This window comes from Aythya fuligula, chromosome 5 (assembly GCF_009819795.1).
Source record: "Aythya fuligula isolate bAytFul2 chromosome 5, bAytFul2.pri, whole genome shotgun sequence".
NCBI lineage: Eukaryota > Metazoa > Chordata > Aves > Anseriformes > Anatidae > Aythya > Aythya fuligula.
The window spans coordinates 47,865,959-47,885,175 of NC_045563.1; the positions used below are offsets into that span (position 1 = coordinate 47,865,959).

The 19,217-nt window shown below is 40.2% G+C and overlaps 2 protein-coding genes across 2 annotated transcripts in view; both read right to left on the reverse strand.

Moving 5' to 3' along the window:
* SHANK2 (SH3 and multiple ankyrin repeat domains 2) overlaps window positions 1-19,217 on the reverse strand; it is a 308,073-nt gene that overhangs the window by 12,273 nt on the left and 276,583 nt on the right. The window contains exons 20-22 of the mRNA XM_032187848.1: window positions 8,122-8,252; window positions 6,685-6,796; window positions 3,137-5,549 (exon numbers count right to left, since the gene is read on the reverse strand). Coding sequence (XP_032043739.1) covers window positions 3,137-5,549; window positions 6,685-6,796; window positions 8,122-8,252 — 2,656 coding nt within the window. The remainder of the gene's footprint in view (window positions 1-3,136; window positions 5,550-6,684; window positions 6,797-8,121; window positions 8,253-19,217) is intronic.
* Window positions 12,830-18,885, reverse strand: LOC116489451. The gene is made up of 2 exons (XM_032187849.1): window positions 18,613-18,885; window positions 12,830-14,155 (listed from the first exon to the last, which is right to left on the reverse strand). The coding sequence occupies exons 1-2, from the start codon at window positions 18,689-18,691 to the stop codon at window positions 13,296-13,298; spliced, it is 939 nt and encodes a 312-aa protein (XP_032043740.1). The 5' UTR covers window positions 18,692-18,885; the 3' UTR covers window positions 12,830-13,295.

Consider the following 19,217-nt stretch of genomic DNA (forward strand, 5'->3'; position numbering starts at 1 on the left):
TCCCTGATCATAATATATTATGACTTTGTAAAAAATTTTGTCAGTCATGCGATTGGGCTAGAAAGGCTATAATTTATTTAGCTTTTTTAAAGGTAAGGTAGGAGTAAAAGCAGTAAAAATAGGCCTTTGTCTGGGAAGCATTTACCACACATCCATCACTTTTGTGTGGGTACCTTCAAGAACAGAAGTGAAACTTAATGCAGGCAGTCCAGGGCATAAACTTACACAATGCAACAAGGAAGTCAGAGCATTTTCTCCACGGTGCTAACATTGCTATGACCCCTTGAGGGCCGGTCCCAGCCTTTCTGCAGGGCAGGCAGGAGCTGGGCAAGAGCGCTCAGGCAGACACCACGTAGCCAGCCATGGCTGCTGGACTAGTCACACCTCTGACTCTGCGAGTGAGCGTCTCACCTGACATCGCTCTACCTCACTCCTGGTAAGATGAAAAGGAATTGCTTGCAGCATCTTTGAAAAGAGATCTCAAATATCTGTAGAGAGTTGTATCTTGTCTGCTGCTGCTGACTTCTTACGCCATTTAAATAAAACTCCAAGTAGCCTTTTCTGATCCTTTTTAGTATCTTCAATCCACCTAATTAGCTGAAACTGAATTAAAAACTAATGTGATTGCATTAGTTTTGAAAGAAAAGGAGAACAAAATACAGCCCTCTTACCTTCCATCTACACATCTACATTCATATACCTCTGAAAGTATTTCATCTATGGCAGCCAACAGTTCTACTGCTCTATTCCACTGTCAACTTTTCTTATTTATTATCTCATAGGTCTTTCAGGATTGTTATATCTCAAGATCCTCTCTCGAGTTAGCAAATACATTTGGGCAGACTTTTCAGGAACGAAGTAGGATTTCGGCCAGATTTAAATAATTCTTTGCGTGTTTTTGCTTCCAAATGGAGTCTCTATTTCCATAATGAAGACTATGTAATTTGCCAAAATTGAGTTACAAGAATTAAAAAAACTAAAGGACAGAGAAGCAAAATAATTTCCTATAGTTGTCCAAGTCAGATTTTTCTCTAAAATGTAATGCATATGTGATGACACATGTACATGACAGTTTGTTTTTCTCCAAGAAAGCAGTTTTTCCTTTTTTTTTTTTTCCTCTTTTCTGCAGCTTTTGTATCAGTTTAAATTTCTTTACACACACACACACACAAAATAAAATTAAAATAAAATAAAAATTAAAAGAGGTAATTATTTGCTTCCACTTCTCATTTTTCTCTCAGAAATGCAGTACTTTGAAGTATTTACAGTACATTGTAGTTGCTTGCCTCAGTTATTATCTAATAAAATCTGATGACAAATATCTTTACTGATGATGATAAATATCTGTGATGATAAATATCTTTACTGGAACCTGGAAATAACTACCAATCTAAAATATACATGATAATAAATATATTAAACATATGAAGTCAGAGGCAACATGTTCATATGGCTTAACAAGAAAGACGATCAAGCCCAAGCAAAAATAGTGTTGAACACAGTAAGAATAGTATGAATTGAAACTGTCAGAGACGTGTAAGACAAGACTTATGTAAATTCACGCTTAGTGTACAAATGCTGATTTTATGTTTGCCAGATGTGTTCTCAAATTTAAAGGGTTCATTTGCCGTGCTAACTTTGTTCAAAGATTTTCATCAAGCAGCCAGTACATATATTTTTCTTGTACAATTTCATTGATTTTTTTCCCCATGTATTAAAGCTTTTCCTGTACAAGCAACTTGATTTATGCTCCATTTAGTCAAAAACTACTGGACAGGAATTCCAGAATTCTGGCATTTTTCTTCCATCCCTTCATTCTAGAAGATGTATAACCTCCATACCTCCCTGTCAACAATTTAATAACTTACATCTTGCAGAAAACAATGTAACTACCTGACACTGAAGCTTGCGAACACACTGTTTTCTGAATGAGCAATCATTTGAAATTAACAGAGTCACCCTTTTGCTACATGCAAAACATCTTTATGCATGCAAAGAATGGCCCTTTTCAAAGGCCAGGTTATTTATTACCCAGCAGAATATTTCTATTTAAATTTGCTTACATGATATATTTTTTTAAACAAACTAAATCAGCACTACATTTCTGCAAAAAAATCAATTTCTATGGAGCAGGCCAGGCCAAACAATATGTGATACTTTAGTAAAAGGTCCATTTAACTAATGTATGCAAGGCCAAACTATTCCATGCCACAAAAAAGTAATACCATGGGATCTTAATAAAATGAACAAAATCTCATTTTTTTTTCCCTTTAAGTTTGGATTTCATGATATTTAGATCCATATTCAACACAAATGTGATAATTATTTGTGCATTTACCTAATGGAGTTTGACTACTGTAACTTACTTTTTGTCTAAGTACCTTTTCATACCACTTCTATGGAAATGTGTTGCCCTGCACTAAAAGGATGGTACTGTTGGGAGAAATGAGCCGTGCTCTTGAACCTGTAAAAATCACTGACTATTCACTAGCAAATGGGGACAATAGAAAGTAAGAACTTACATCCAATAATACTGAGTGCTAAAGATGATAAATTAAGCATTTAGCAAAAACATGAACAGTGCAAAGTGATTTCAGTGAGTAATTTCCTAAAACAGATTTATATTTCATGATATGGTGGTATATCATGATAAATATCATTATATGATTATTAGAGATACCAGCATGAATCAAACATCAAGCCATGAATGTGAAGTAAGCCTGGATAAAAACACTTTTTTACCTGTTTGAAGACAAAACAAGTTAAGAAACTGAACAAAAATTAAATTATCACCACATTTTAAAGGAAAAACAAAAAAAAAAAAAAGAAAAGAGAGAAAAGAGCTACTTAAACACAAATCGAAGTAACTCATGTCAAAACAACTGATAAGGTTGTGGAAAATGTCTCTGAAATTGGGGAATACCAAAAAGCTCCTACTGCATCTTGTAGACTACAGAAACATTGACAATGTAGGAAATTCTTCCCATCTGTAAAATTGTTTGTCAGTCTATTCATTAAACAAATATGTACAATAAAAGATACATTCTTTACTCTGTATGATTTACAGGGGAAGTTAGTAAAGGCAAGAAAAGAAAGCAAGCTTCTATTAGTAAGTTATTTTGCTAATTGCATTTACCTTGTACTGAGACTTGCAGTTTTTGTTCCAGTAGGTGACTCCAATCCTTCCCCTGGCTTTGAGGATTTCTCTCTGTTCATTTGCTGGAGTATTGAGTTCAATTCACTAATAACATTAGCCTTTGGGCCTGAGAGAATTGGGCTTTTCACCTCCGTCACATCGCCCCATAGCTTAGATGTCCTTTGGGGAACAACTTTAGCCATATTGGGCTGTGCACTGATTGGAGGTGGGGGCGGAGCGGGAGGAGGAATAACAAAGCTGTCTACAGTTTCTTCAATTAGCGCATCCTTGTAAAGTGCATTGCTTTTGTTGATTATGGGCTTCATTTTTGGCTTAGGAGGTACTGGGGGTTTGTCCACCAGAAATGTTTGCCCATCTGCATAGACTGTACAAGTATCCACGTTCTCACCCCCTTCTGAGGATAAGGTAGAGATGCTGGACACTGTTGAGATAGTGCTGGTTGTCTCTAAGTGATGGTCACTACTACTCCGACTGTCTACCTCCTCAATCCCAGAGTCAGTGACGTTGTCAAAGCTGTCAGGGGGTGGCAAAAAGGAGGCAGGCAAACAGTTTGAAAGACCCACTTGCTTTTTACTGTCTAAGGAATTTGTTGACTGGCTGGGGGCAAATGGCGCGGGTGAAGGCGTGCCGTTTTTTCTTTGCTTAATCAAGTCCGTTAGAGCCGAACCAGGAGCTGAGCGGTCGTCGGGGATATCAAAGCTGTTGGCGAACTCTAAGGGGGGTGGTAGTGGCTCAGTAAAAATAAATTCTTCATCAATATCAACTGATGCTAAGGGTGGTGGGGGAATGCGGAACGGCAAGATGACTGGGTCGTCGACAGAGCTCGCTGCTACGATGGTTTTGCAGGGAGATGCCGGTGGCTCAGGTGCAGCAGGCACATCCAGCTCACTTTCTGCTTCCTCACTTCCCTCTGGCCTCTCTGGTGGGGAGTTTTCAGGGTTTGGTTCCATTTCATCTCTTTTTTCCTCTTCATCTTCAGGCGCATCATCAGACTTTGCTGTGTCCATGGTATGAACCATTAACAAGCCAGCTGACTTCTGCTGTGAAGTATCCACAATGTTTATCAACATGTTTTTCTTCTCTTCAGCCTTCTTTTCTTTCCCTGCATCTGTTTCATACTTGTTCTCAGTCTCCTGCCTTCGCAATGGGCCACGAGTATTTTGCCTACTGACAGTAGCAGTAACAGGAAATGTCGTTTCAATATTGGGTCTCAACTTTGTATCGATGTAAAGTGGTTTATTAAGGTCAGGCTTAACAGTGTCCCCTTTGCCTGGAATCTGCTGCGTTTGTTCTTTCATGGCTCTGTCCCTGGCAGAGAGAGCGAGGGCTAGTGGTGAGTTTGGATCTAATAGCTTTCCTGTGACTGGGTGAACATAATTATCTGAGCTGGATGCATTCGTGGGCTTAGCTGCCACTGTACTGTTTTCAGTACCTTTCGTTTTGGACGAAGCGTTTAATGTCCTTGAATCACTTTGATTGCTGGGTTCACTGCTATTAAAAATATTTTCAGGCTCTCTAGGTGCAGGAATTGGAGATGGTGACATAAGCTGTCTAAAGCCATCTTCACTACTAAACATTGCTTCATCAGTAAATTTAGATTGCCTCATACGTGGTGTTGGTGGTGTTAGCCCAACATCCTCATCTCCTAGGTCTGTGGAAAGGAAGGCTGGAGAATTACGCCTTGCTTCCAGACGCTTTTCCCTGTCCCTTACTGCTCCAGCAATGGCTGCTGCAAATGGACTGCTGACACCTAGGCTGTCATCGGGTCGGAGTTGCCCAGGTTGCTCTGAAGACTGAGGATCGATTTCCATGCTGCTCCCTTGGCTGCTCTTCCCGCTGCTGCTGGTGGACGGCTCTTTCACAATAATTGTCGGGATTGGAATAGAGCAGGTCTTTTCTGGACTGTCTTCAACATTGGATTGTTTCACCAGCATCCCCTTCCGTCTCGCTGGTTTGGCTGGCACGTAAACTGCTTTGCTTGCAATCTTCCCGACCTCAGAATACGGGTTTTCTGGCATCTGACCTCTCTTGTTCCTGAAATTTGCCTGAGATGTGGCACTCCGACTGTACAGATCCTCAGAGTCCAGAGAGTAGCGGTCCAGTTCTCGTCTGTAATAGATCCCTTTGTCCCTTATCATAGTTCCCACATTTTCAGGCCTAACCAAAGAAATTTTTGCACCTGAATTCTGATTAAATGGAGGTTTAATAGTTCCATAGCTCCTTGATGTTGGGGATTTGGGAGAGTTGTACAGAGAGGGAGAAGGTGGTGGTGGTGAAGGTGGTAAGGACTGTGGTGGTGGTGGGATATCTTCAGAGGTGTCTGGCATTGAAAGACTTCTGGTAAACTTCAGCATAGGAGGAGCCAAAAACTGCCGTTCTTCCTCTGTTATTCCTAAAAAACAGAAAGTATATATAAAACAATGCCTTCCTTTGCAATCCCTCATATTGCATTATTTCTGTATCCAACCTAAAATGCTAAGGTGCATTTCACATGAGGCATATGTGCAATTATGAAAAGGGTCTTTTGCCTCATTCCAAACATCAGCATTTTTGCTTGCTGAATTTGCTGAAACCTAGATGCCAGAATTCAAAAGAATGCTACAGAATTTTAATTAAAATGATCATTGATATGTAGGCAAATGTTTGGGGCTTATGTATCATCAAGGTAGCTGTATAGAAGCACATTTTCTTTGAAGATTATTGAACAGGGAAGACATGTGGTGCAGAAGAGTACCTTATGTCTGTCCCTAGCACTTTCTAAATGCACAAAATTATGCAACTTAGAAACCTAATGAATTTTTAAGATGCACTGAAGCTTAGCAAAGGAACTGAGAAGATTCTGTTGGGGAAAGAAATCATAATGCTTTATTTCAAAGAATGATATTATATTATTACAGATACAGCTTTTAACATAAATAAACTTGGTAATATTGGGATAATTTAGACGACCAATTTTATATCATCCTAATGGGTTCCTAAATTGAGAAGTATCACTTCTAATATTATTATAAAGAACAGAACAAGCTCATGTTTGGTCTGCTCTATTTTTTTTTCTCTTTTGTACAACCATTTATTGACATCATTTGGAATGAAAAGGAGGTGATTTTTATTCCTTTTGATCAATAGGGATTTCCTGATAAACTACACAGCATTACAATGCTTCTGCCTCAATAGCAAAATAAAAATGAATAATATTTTGCCATAGGTAATGCACTGTAATAGGCTTGTACTGCTCTTTTTCTTTTTTCCTCTTTATTTTTTCCCTTCTCAATAACATTTTTTGTTAGAGGAAACATTCTAAAGAAATGAGTCAAATCACTCCACAACACTTGTCTACTGCCATGAAGGCAGAATGTGGAAATTATAGCAACTTAAACAAGAATTTCTTTTGCCATTAACTTTGTATAAAAAATAAGCAATCCTTCACTGAGGTAAAGACATTGCAGAAACATGCTTTAAGAAAGAGACAAAGTTGCTAAAAGTAGGTGATTAATGCACAAGTAAACTATGCATGAGAAACATTTTACCTATAGATTTTTGTCTTCTCATTGTACCCCGAGGTATACCCAGAAAAGGACCTTGAGGACTCCCCGGTACAGTGGGTGTCATCACAGCAATACCCTGTCTCTCATACATGGACTACGAAAAAGCAAACAAAAAAGCCCAAGAGCATTAAAGCATGCAGGTCTTTTTCTCACAGGTAAATAACTGTTTTGTAATATCAATTAATCCACTATCCCTCTTAGAATTTTTATGGAGAATAACAAATTTGATATTCTTCTGGGAAGGAGGTGAAGAGAAAAGGGAAGGCTGGGATTTGTTTATACGTTAAAAAAATAACAACAGCTGTAAGTGGAGGTAGGTGAAAGTATTTACAAGGCAATATGTTAAGTTTCCAGCACATTCTGTGTGCTGTAAGAAAAAGAAAGCCTGAGCAATTACATTTTGTTTCATTCATTTCCAAAAGCCTTGCACACACTGTATGAGTGTTAACAGCAGCTTTGTGCCAAGCTGTATGCTCTCTTCACTTCTGAGAAGCAGACCTACCCTTGGAGTCTTGCACAGACTCAAGGTGTCTTGTGCAGGGTTACGCTGCAAGTCAGCTTCTCGGCTAGGAACTGAGAAACGTACCCTGATCCCAATGCACTCAACTGTTCTTTTCTTGTAGTCCATTACAAAACTGTTTTCTGCCTAGAAACAGTCCCTATTTCCTTCTTTCCCAAGCTACGGAGAACAGCAAAGTGTATCAGGACTGGGGCTACTTTTGAGATGTATGAAAGGCTTGAGAGGCTATGGAAAAATGCATCTAAAATGCATTATTATTATTATTATTATTTTCCCCACATGTAAAGTTTTGTAAGAGCAAATTCTGCAAGTGAGGAATCCTATTTCAGAGTTCTGGAGTTTAAATTTTTAATACATGCTATGACATGAACGTCAATTCTTCCCTTACAAATCATCATGCATTATTTAGTTAAGATATTACATATGCCATTAGAAATAATAAAAACCTGCGCTAGGATAAACTTTCATATTAGTTGAAATTATGTGGCTGCACTAATTCTGGCATTGAAACTTTGATTTTCAGCAAAGATTTTAGCTTGGCCTTAGTGTTGTACCAACATCTTCAGTTAGAATTTACTGGTATCTTCCCAGCTCAGATTACAGGCAGAGCAAGGTCACATCTGTTTGAATAATGGTAGCAATGCTGTTGAAGTGACAGTCTCAGAATAAATATAAGAACTTAATGCTAAAAGGTTTTAGGGGTACACAGGCTCTTCTGTTAAACAAACTATTACCAAAAACACAGGCTAGACCAAGGTTACAAGATAACAAAGACAGCATGATTATATAAAGCATTGTTTTAAATTCATTTCTGTTGTGTGTTGAACTTTGCACACAGGCAAAGTACCCCTTCCAATCAGTTTCAGAAGTGAAAGCAGTACTTCATAGCTACCACTCACATTCATATCTGTAGCTGAGGGAAAACATCTACTAGAAGGCCGCTGTTTAATAGTTGCCACTCTTGAGTCCACAGTTGCATTGTCTGCAATTCTTGATGGCTTGGAAACTGGTACTATTTCATCCACCTTATCTGTAATATAAAAGTATTCAGTAAAATAAATATAATTTGTCCAGAAACTGAAAATTTAAGTATTGCAAGGTCAAAGGAAGAGATTTACTTTTCAAAAAATGCAAAGAAAAGTTTTTTTTTTTTTTTGGCATTTTAACAAGGCAATGCTTGAGCATCATAAGTCGTGCAAGCCGAGCACTTTTTATTGCTGCTACATAACATGCATGCTTTAGTTTTAAGCCTGCATGCATTTAATGTTTACTTAGTGTGACTCGAAAAACAATCCTCTTCTTCAAACCTTCAAAATGTGAAGGGAGAATATCTATATAGAAATGGAAAGAAGACCTTTAGAAATAATGAATCTGTACAGCACTGTTTCATATAGAGATAAGCAGACTGTACTTAGTCATTAGAATTTCAGTGATATTTTGGACAATAACAAGTACTCCAGAAGTGCTCTTTTATGCCTATTCTCTTCAATTAATCACGTCCTGATCTATTCACACTTTTGGATTATTAGATTAGCGTTGTAAGCAATGACATAATTCTTTAAAATTAAACTTTTATATATATATATATATATATATTTTTTTTTTCTTAACTGCACAGTCTTGGAATTTGTTTAGTTGTGGTCAGAAACAGACCAAGCAGGCAAAGTCCAAATCAGAATGAAAACTTCAACACTTGGCTTTGGGATCCTGATCTACCATATGGCATGACAATAATATATGGGGAAAACTTTAATCAAAATCTTCTGAAGTTTAGAGTGTTTGTTTTAATCCCATTTCCAACTTTGGTCACAAACAAGATTCATCAGTATTTAATACATGTCGCTCCCTTAGACTGAGGACCTCAAAGTACCATACAATCAACTAATTATGGCCTCCCAGCTCTTTTACTGCCACTTCTATTATTACAAATCTAAGGCATGGAGAAATTAAATCACTAGCCTATGACTAGTGAACAAAATAGTTTGTTCATAAAATAAAAATAGTTTTATTTTTGAACCTGTACTAGAATCCAAACTTATACCAACAGGTTTTCTTACTACCTTTTCATTCCGTTTGCTTCCCTAAGAAAGCATAGACTGCAACGCATTGACTATTCTGTACTTGATAATCATGTTAATTTAGTGTCTTTTCCTTTGAAGTTTCACTGAAGTACGGATTAGTTATATAGCCTGTGGTATTTATGTGAGTGAAATACCTCAGCCCGGCTCCTATGCTTCAACAATGTGAGTTGGAGCAATGTTACTTTTCAGCCCTTAGATCCTTCTCCCAAATGTTTGATTATTTGCTTAAGCAGAAAAGCAACTACTTCATTAGGTTACTACAGACTTAAAAAACAGGATCTTGGTGGTCTACAGATGGTGTTACTATGCAAAGTATCAGATTTAGGGATTTAAGCTTTACCTCTCATTGGAGAGCAGCATACTCAGGGCCCTGGATATGGATGGGAATAAGGCAGGAGGAAAAGAGCTTTTGATCCCTCTAAATAGTAGATCTGGCAGATGCAAGGATGATATTTTAAATGGGAGAAGAAGAAAGGGAAGAACTTTTAGCCTTCTGGTTAGAAGAAGGTTGTCCTAGAAGTGGATATTTTAGTGTCACAGAGGGTCAGGGAGCAGGCAGGAAAGGAAAGGTTGAGCAGAATCAGTAAGCTGAACACTGCTGAAATCTTTCTCACAAGAGTAGTGTTTCTGTTTCTTTTCAATTGAAGTTAGAATTCAATTTTTTCATCGGTCTGCTTTATTGTCGTGTGTTTTAAATCATCCAGTGAAAGGAGAAAAGGAAAAAAAAAATCTTAAGATCATCACATGTATTCAAAAATAAAACAAACTTCAAGTCACATTTCATAAGACTTTGTAATACAAACTGTGAACTTCTAAAATTAAAATATCTGCACTTCTGCTCAGCAAAAGGCATCAGAAAGCAATGGTGTAACCATGAACATTTGACCTATACAGCAAAAATATGGCTAGACTCTAGAATTGTACTCGGGGGATCAATCACCAACAGATTCAAGGATGTAGAGATTTCATATTAAGTCTCTCCCACCCTTTCCAACATCCCAGAAGGCCAACTGGTCTTTGAGATAGAAAAATTTTTGGGAAACTGAAGCGTTAGGTACTCAAAATCTGTAAATCAGAAATATAAATATACCAGTAAGAACTGATCCCCTTTATTTTTAACAGACACATGTAACCATATACCCATTCAGACAACAAAAAGCTACAGGGAAAGAGTGATGAGGCTATGACAGACACTTGAAAAGCATGAAAATATTTGTTTGGGGATGAAACATACATACCCTCCAACTGCACTGATTTTGCTAGACAATACTAGAAGTCAGATCCTAATTTTGGATCTGAACAAAATATCAGTTGGTACCAGTTCTTAATACCATCTACTATTTCCATCTGGAAGAACTTTATTGTGTGTGAGTTTATTGCAGGTTTCTTGTCTGTGGACAGTTCCTCAGCCCTATAGCTGCTCCCATTCAAGTGGTGCTTTGTGTCTTTCCAAATCTAGCTAAAGCACTGAGAAATGGGAGAGGAGAGCAGGTGACAGCTTAAGCTACTTTGCAAAGAACTCTTTAGGGGTTCCTTGCACAGTATTTCCAGCAGCAGCACTGCTACATCTGTGCAGCTTCTTCTTTTGCTCTGCTGTTTTTGATGAGAATGCAAAGGTAGATTGGAGGGCATAATTTTAAAACTACAACAACAAGTTTGAAGCTACAGAAGCAGCCAGCCTGTGTAATGTGGTTTATTCTAAATGGCAGCAGCTACATGGCGGGTCCTGCAGAATACGTCAAAATCTTAGCAACTGACCGCACAACTGCACCACACTTTTGAAGTGAAAGTACTATGTAAAATAAAAACATTCTCACTGTATTATCAGACATGTTCTAATTAGGCCAAGAAAATTAACTGGCTGATTTGTATTTAGCTTTATTCAAACTCATCCCAAAGAAATAAGACGTAAGCATATTGGGACAAACTTCCACTTGCCTCTGCCTTTAGCTAGGCTGTTCATATCCACATTACCAGCGTGCAAACCATGTATGCACCAGAAACACATGTTCAAAAGGCTGTTCATATTGGAGTAATTTATCAGGCTTACTAATGGACTTCTCTCCCAACCTCCATGTGATCTTAAATAATCTGCAGCATGTGTTTCTTGTACCAGTGAGAGGGGAGTCTTACAAGCTTGTGTTGGAAATTCTCTGAGGATACCTTTACAAACAGTTTTAACAAAAGAGAGATAAAAAAGCCATGGAAGGGGTGCAAAAATTTGCACTTGATCTGTGTCGACAGTGTGGCTGAAGAAGCACGCCCCCAACGGTAGTCTTAAAAGGAACGCAGCTGGATGTAGGTGGAAGGGAAGAAATTCTGTACTGCAAAGAGCCTACACTGGAGGTTGGCCATGCCAGCTGCATTTCATCATTAAACCGTTCATTTAGCAAAGTACAGCCACAAGCACGCACGCACACACGCTTACAAGGGAGCAATTTGTGGCTGACTGGTAGAGTAACAAAATGTTATATCTGCTTTATTTTAATCAACTACAGTCTCAGAGAAAGACGGAAAAGAAGAGGCTATGGCTGACTGGACAGAGAGTGCAGCTCAGTTGTAATCATAGAAGAGGATTTTTAGGCCTACAATTATTCTCTAGTATTTGCCAGAGGAGGAATTCATCACTGCTTTGCATATAAACTCTTCTGAACCTTTACAAAAAGTTACAACGGTATGTGGAGAGTCAAACACAGGAGCCATGCTACACCTGTGATAATTAGTTACCACGCTCAAGGGGCTCCTGGTAACAGCATCCTTCCAGAGAACTGTCAGGGATACCACATGGATAAGCCAGTCTGATGCCTCTGCATGCATATAGCAATTTGAGTGCCACTATATTAAATTCCCCCGAGAGAGGCAGCACCAACAGATATAAAATAATTTATTGCAAAGTGCATTTCCATCTGCCCTGTGGGTTACCAATCGCACCCGTGTTCTGCTCAGGGTGCCAGCCCTCAGGAAATTAGATGGCCTAAAGGCACAGAAAGTAGTTTGCATTTTATCAACATGTAGGTCATCTCTGATGAAAAGCTCTTAATCACAGACATAGTAGCACAGTACCCAACAGCATGTCATGACTTTTACATTCTCAAGAGGTCTGGCTGCTAGGTAAGTTGCTCTTTTATTTATTTTTTTCTTTTCATTTTCTTAAATAATTAATATCTGTGATAATTACAGGGGACAGTCTCCTCCTAGTAGATTTGGTGCAGGAGATAGCTCTTATCCCCATAGAACACATTTCTTAGTGACTCCTGTTTCAGATCCCCAGACTCTCTCAGAGGAAAAATTATAATGCTGCCCATCCAACCACCAGATCCATCATAAAAGGAACTTTGAAAATGAGAGTCAGGTGCCTAGATAGATCTGGTGGCACATTACTATACAGGCCCCAAAAGATAAATATGAGGTATGATCCTGGCAACATTACTTATTATACAACATAGCCAAGACATGTGGATTAGCTCCACCGAGGGTCTTAGAAAGTGAGCTTGTCAGACCCACAGAGGATAAGAATGATCATGATCCGGTACAGGCTAACCCCAACACCTCAGGCTGGCATGCCAGAAACACCAGGCAAAGACTGATCGAACACAGTTTTGGAGGCGAGTATTGCCAAGACCTGTATACTTACCACCAAGTCCAGAATGCTTGCTCAGAGGGGATGGGATAATGGAGAAAGAAAACTCAAAAAACAGCTGCCTCAAGAAATGACTTGTATTTGTAAGAAAAGCAATGAATGCCTGGCACAGAGTAAAAAAATGCTTGTATGAAGTTAAAGTGAAAGAACAGAGGCAAATGTTCTTAAAATACCAGCAGCACACATTGTTAACAGTGCAAATATAAACTACAAAATGTTAGACTAATCTAGTCAGCCAGAATACAATGTTAGCCAATGTAGGAAATGGTTGAATTCTGCCACTGATGGCCTTATGGCTAAGAATTAAAAGGACAGGCACATTAAAAAAAACCCTAAAAATCCTATGGTGTGGTTATTTTTTCTTCCCTCCCCCTTTTGCCTGGCGTGTAGGCATGGGCAATGAGGCCCTCTCGGTTATGGCTCTCTGCAGCCGGCCACTGCGACAAGGCAGTGTGGCCTGCGGTGGTTCTCGAGAGTCGCTCGTCCCTTCGGCCCCTGGTAAGCACACAGTGGAGGCTGCCACTGCGTCCTCACCAGTCCATGTCGAGGCACAGGTTAACTCGACATGGGGGGTGGCTCTTTGGGAGATGCGTGTTTCAAGGACCTGTGTCCTTGGCTGCTTGAGGAAAGCTAAAATCTCTGACAGGTAGTTATGGATGGCTCTTGTGGAGGTAGCCACAATGCCCAGCTGCAGCTCCATGCGGCCCATGGACTGTGACATGAGACCCATGGACTGTGCATGCTCCCTCTTGATATTTTCCAGCAGCTGCACAATCCTACTGTTGGTTTCCATCAACAGCTTCTCTCCCTCTGTTAGCTGGGGCTGCCCTCTCCAACCCCGATCCCTAGGGACAGGCTCAACACCGCGGTGCTCTTCATTCATTTCATCATTGCCCTCCTCCTCAGGAGAGTCACTTTCAAACTGAGGAGTCCTACTGAGTGACTGATCCCCGGGAGACTGTATGTCCATGGTACACTCCGGAGTCCGCGCTGGTGTTTGAAATCCCTCAAAATCCTCCCCAACGTTGCTGTGCGTTTCAGACGAGGACAACGGCCACTGCCAGCTCTCTGTGGTCCTGGCCGGTGAGTCTTCGTCAGAGGCAGGCACCGAGGATTCCTGTTCTTCAGCCGGCGTGGACGGTGAGCTCCCTCGGTGACGGCCAGCTTGCCCCGAGGATCCAGGAACCTCCCCATCTTGTTCCCCAGTGACATCTGGCAATCAAATAGAGGAGCAACAACCACTGTATCTGAGGCCAGGCAGATGGAGGTATCTACATGCATTGGACAACACATAGAAAGAAGCCAGTTGGGAAGCCAGAGTGTATGTGTTTGGGCAAACGGAAGGGCGGACTAAAGTTTAGTGACTGCATTGGGCAAGTGGTAGTTGATATTATTAACCACTTTTTATATAAATGCACACTGTCCTGTACCCGCAACACACACAGCCATGCTGCATCCCAAGGCAGGAGCTACCAATTCACCTCATTGTGACTGTGACAGGAAATGTCAGTGAACCTATCAAAAAGCTCACCTATGCACTGTAGTGGTGTCAGTCAGAAATCCCTGGGATGAGCTCAGGGCCAAGTGTCCAATTGAGCTTCCTGTGGTGCCAGATGTGCTCCTCACTGGCTGAGGGCAGCCCTTTGTTGTTCTGAAGCACTGCTGGCTATCTTCGCTTTTGTCCGACGTCTCACGTCACCCCCACCCCTAGTGCGCTCTCTCCCAAATCACTGCTGCAGAGTGACGGCGGCTGTCCACAGCATTTATCCTGTGAGCAATGCCCTCCCCAACATTTGCCAGATTTTCTCGCTCTTTTCTCCAAAGAGTAGGTAAAGTTATCTGAGGGCATTGCTCGCCAGGATCTCATTGTCTTCTGAAAATAAGTTTTGCCCGCCCCTGGCTACCTTGTCCCTTGCCTGAGGGCATATGATGGAAATCAGGGTGCAAGTGCTTCCCTGTGGCAGCTTGGTGTGCAAAGAGGCATTGTTACGGATGTTAACGAGGAGGATATAATGTATGTGCTTAGTCTAAATCCTCCCGTACATAAAATGCACTCCGAAAGACTAGAGATGCCTAAGGTTTTTGCACCCACAGTGATCATCAGCTCAGAGTAGAGCATGACCTGCCCAGTGCCATTCTTGATTACATGAGCCAGTGGCCAAAACTCTCACCCTTTCCATGCTTAAATAAAAAAAAATAAAAATGTTTTGGAGGGACAATTTGGTCATCATCGGTGGTCTGGCTAAAATGTTGCAATGTGGTAGCCCAAAGAGCCCGTATTCCTCACGCTCAGGCAAGGGATATGTGAGAGAAGCACTGTTGTTGGTAAGAACCTGAACAGCAGAGGCTGGCTGTTGCTAGATGGCTGGCTGGCTGTGCTGCTCATGCTGAAGTGGTCTGAATGCCGAGTCAGTGTCAGGTCTACTAATCTCTGACATCCCAGTCTTGAAAAATGTTATTTTCTAAGGGTTAATTTCTACACTTTGGAATAGTTTATATGCTGCTCTTTGGACCTCAGCTTGAAGCTGTGAGCTTACGTCTGGAAGGTATTGCTGAGGACAGGCGAAAATGTTACTTCTGCTTCTGTTTATGATTTTTTTTTTTTTTTTTATTTTAAATAGTTTTAAATGAAAGCTCTTTCTGATAGACCCAAGGATACTTCCTTATATATAACCATCCCTGTCTATCCTAATTCTAATGTGGCACTCATTATTTCTACACCCAAGTGTCTCCAATATTATATTGCTCTGAAAGGGTTTCTGTGCAGCTTAATATAATTTTTTAAATGCTGAAGTCATGGATATTATTTATGCATTTAACTTATTCACTACTTCAAAGTATTCACATTCAAAGTATTCACATTATGTCTCTGTCTAGTTGGACTGTCCAGTTGCATGTTTTATGGAAAGTGAGGATGAAATTGTATTTGTAAAAAGGCATGAGCTCCTTATGAAAATGGATTTTTAGGGACAAACTGTCATGCAATCATTGGCTCTCCTACTCCATGGAGATTTGAAAGGGACTAAATCAACCTAACTGCAATACCTGTTTCTCCCTTTGCAATGCTTTTCCCCCATTGCCTTACTAATACAGCCATAGCTGCAATCCCTCATTAACAAATCTCTCTTAACAACTATAGTGTAGGACCATGAAATTATTTCTCAACATTTTCTTATTTGAGTACACATGAAAAAAAGAAAAAAAGAAAAACAAAACAGGGGACCTATTTTTACCACACATAGCAAACACGCATTTCAGTTAAAATCTATGAAATCGGAGAAAGATAAGGGATTATATATACTCATTCTGGTAGAGCCACTGGTCATACAAATATCTTTGAATTTCTTTTGACATCTCATCAGAAAATTCTCCATATCTGAAAACTCCATTTTCCTGACATGCTCTAAACAGAACCCACCTAGCAATTGTTAAGTAATAGAACCAAACTAAATTAAAAGTCAAAAACTGAAACAAAACAAAATAAAGAACTCCAAAGCCCACATTAATTTATGAGTATTTCTGTAAATAGTTCCACTGAGTTTAGATTGTTAAGATTCAGGGGGATCATAACAACTTTGTTATTTGTGCAAATTTACACATTTGCCAGAGGCTTGTGAAGAAAAGTTTCTCTGAAGAAGCATGATAACATTTTTGAAAAGTCCCTAATTCTCTATGAGAATGTACCATTTGCCATCCTCCTAACCAATACTTTCAGCCTTTTAGAGCTAAAAGAAAAGCATCTGGCATAGGTGACCAATAACACAAATGACAAAGAATCCAAGCAAACAGTCTGTGAAAACCCATGGGCAGAAAGTTAATTGTGGAAACTATTGGCGAATACTTATGAATAATGAATACATTCACAGGTTTTAGGATAGGTTTGTTAACTTGACTAGCAATGAAAAGGAGGAATATTCATTAACGGTTATTATTCATAACAAAGTGTTCAACAATTCTAGTCACTTCAGTTTCTGGAAGCTTTATCAAGCATTGATGTGGGGCATGGGGGAAACCAAGGGTGTGTGACATGGTCTCACACAAACTTTTGTTCACTGCTGAACAATCACGGGAAATCTGCCTCAAGGTGGATGGCTGACACCACAGTGATGAATGTGTCAGTCTCTACCCAATAAATCCATTCCTTGATGACCAAAGGTTGCCCTAGATTCAGACTGGATCTTAAGATGATGGCACCAGCTGCTGGGTTGGTGCTGTGGAAAAGGCGTGCCAGTTACATACAGTAATGCACCAGTAAACTTGGTTTGGCTGGAAACTGCCCTGATCCAGTGAAGAGGCTTGCTGCTTTGAACAGCAAGATTAAGGCTGGCTGAAACAGTTACCTAAACAAACTGCCTTTACCTCAATTCCTTAGAAAAAGGTGACTTCTTAAATAAATGAGTAAATAAATAACGAGAGAGTGTTAAGAATGCCAAGCCAAAATTGGCTACGGACCAATCTCTACATCAACATGGTTGACCTTACTTGGTAGTCAATTGGCTTTTAAAAAAAATCTCTCTCATTTGAAACTAAGCTTAAAATAAAGTGGGTACAAAGAAGCACAGCTAGCTTCTTTAGGTGTGAAGCAAAGGGATGAGGTCAGATTGTCTGATTTTTCTAGTTGTTTTGACCTTACGCATCATTCCTACATGCAGCATCTTGCTCACAGTGATATATACAACTTACAGGCAAAACACATTGGCTGTGTCTTTTTATATATATCTTTATATTTATAGCTAGTGATACCAGCCAACAAACTGACAATCTTCAGAGTTGTGACCTGCTTCATGTTCCTAAACTTATGTCCCTTGCTCTGAAAGGGCATGACTCCCGGTTTGGTCCTTAAATGACCGAGTAAGGGAATCAGAAAGGAGCATGCATATGGGCTGAAGGAAATATGAATATCTGGCAGTCAGTGACCCACTGCACTTTAGCTTCAGTGCTTGATCACTGTGAATACTATGCAGATATTTCCAAAAGTCACCTGGGACTCTCAGATTTCTGTAGAATGTTTTACCTCACTGATCCTGTTATGTTAAAACAAAAAGTGACATCTGTTATTAAAGTGGTTCATGTAATCGTGACTAGTGAATCAGCAAAGTCCTAACTATTTTTCTTTCTTTCCTGTTGTCAGACAAGTTCTCTGTTTCTGCAGTGAAGGCTGTAGCTGGCTGCTTGTATGGGCCTTTGCACTGGGCTGATATAGGACTTGGTCTGATGTGGCGTATCAGTGGTGCAACTGCTCCTGGTAGCCACAGGAGAACCACTCGGTCTTTTGTGCCTGCAGGGGTGACCTGTGGTTTGCCCAATCCTGTTCTGAACATTGTGACCAAAAACCAGGATTATGAAGACTCTGTGTTCATGAATACGTCTTTCATTTTGGAGCATCGCTTTACCATGCTGTTGCCTTGTGCCATAACATTCGTGACCATGCTTTCCTATTAACAGTCCTTCAAGTTTGTTATTAGACATAGTTAGGATTGTAACAATCATCTGGTTGAGATACACAGAGAATTGAACAGTTGATTCAGCTGTAGGGATAGAAGACCAAGACAGAGGCCAAGAACAGAGCAGGGTTTTGGATATAGACAAACTTTAGAGACATCAGAGGTATTTCTTTAACTTTTGTTCAGTGAAGAACATTTGAGACTTATGCCTGTGTTGTGCCTTACCTGCCACTTGGACTGGCAGTTGATCCCTCCCCTGAGATGTGCTGTTCTTTAAGAATCCCTCCTTTTGAAATCCCACCATTTCTGTTTCACCTCTGCTACTGGACCGTTGCCTTTTCCATTATAATTCCTTTTCAGATTCCCCACCAGAAGAGCTGGACGTGAGGGGTGGGGTACCGTCTTCCTGCTGACAGGTAGGTGGAGATGTTCCTTGGCCACAACAAGTGGGCCAGGAGCTCAACAACAGCGGTACCACAGTTGGGGAGCTTCCTGGGACCTGCCTCTGCTGCTCTGGACCTGGGCCTCTGCCTGTATCTGCATCATGCCTCCTGGGGTGGGTGCATTTTTCAAACTGCTTAGGTACCAAGGTGACAGATGCCTTGTAAATACCTAAGATAGATACAGACAGAAACTGTACCAGGCGCAATCAGTTATGCAAAACTTCATACAATGCCAATTGCACCTATATGCTGTAGTATCACCCACCTTTTCTAGCATCTGCAGTCAACCACAGTCAAATATTTGGCACATGTATTTTTCCTTTTGAAAAGTGATGGAAACACAGGACATTCATTCTTCCTTGGTGTCAACCGGTCTAGAAATTTAGC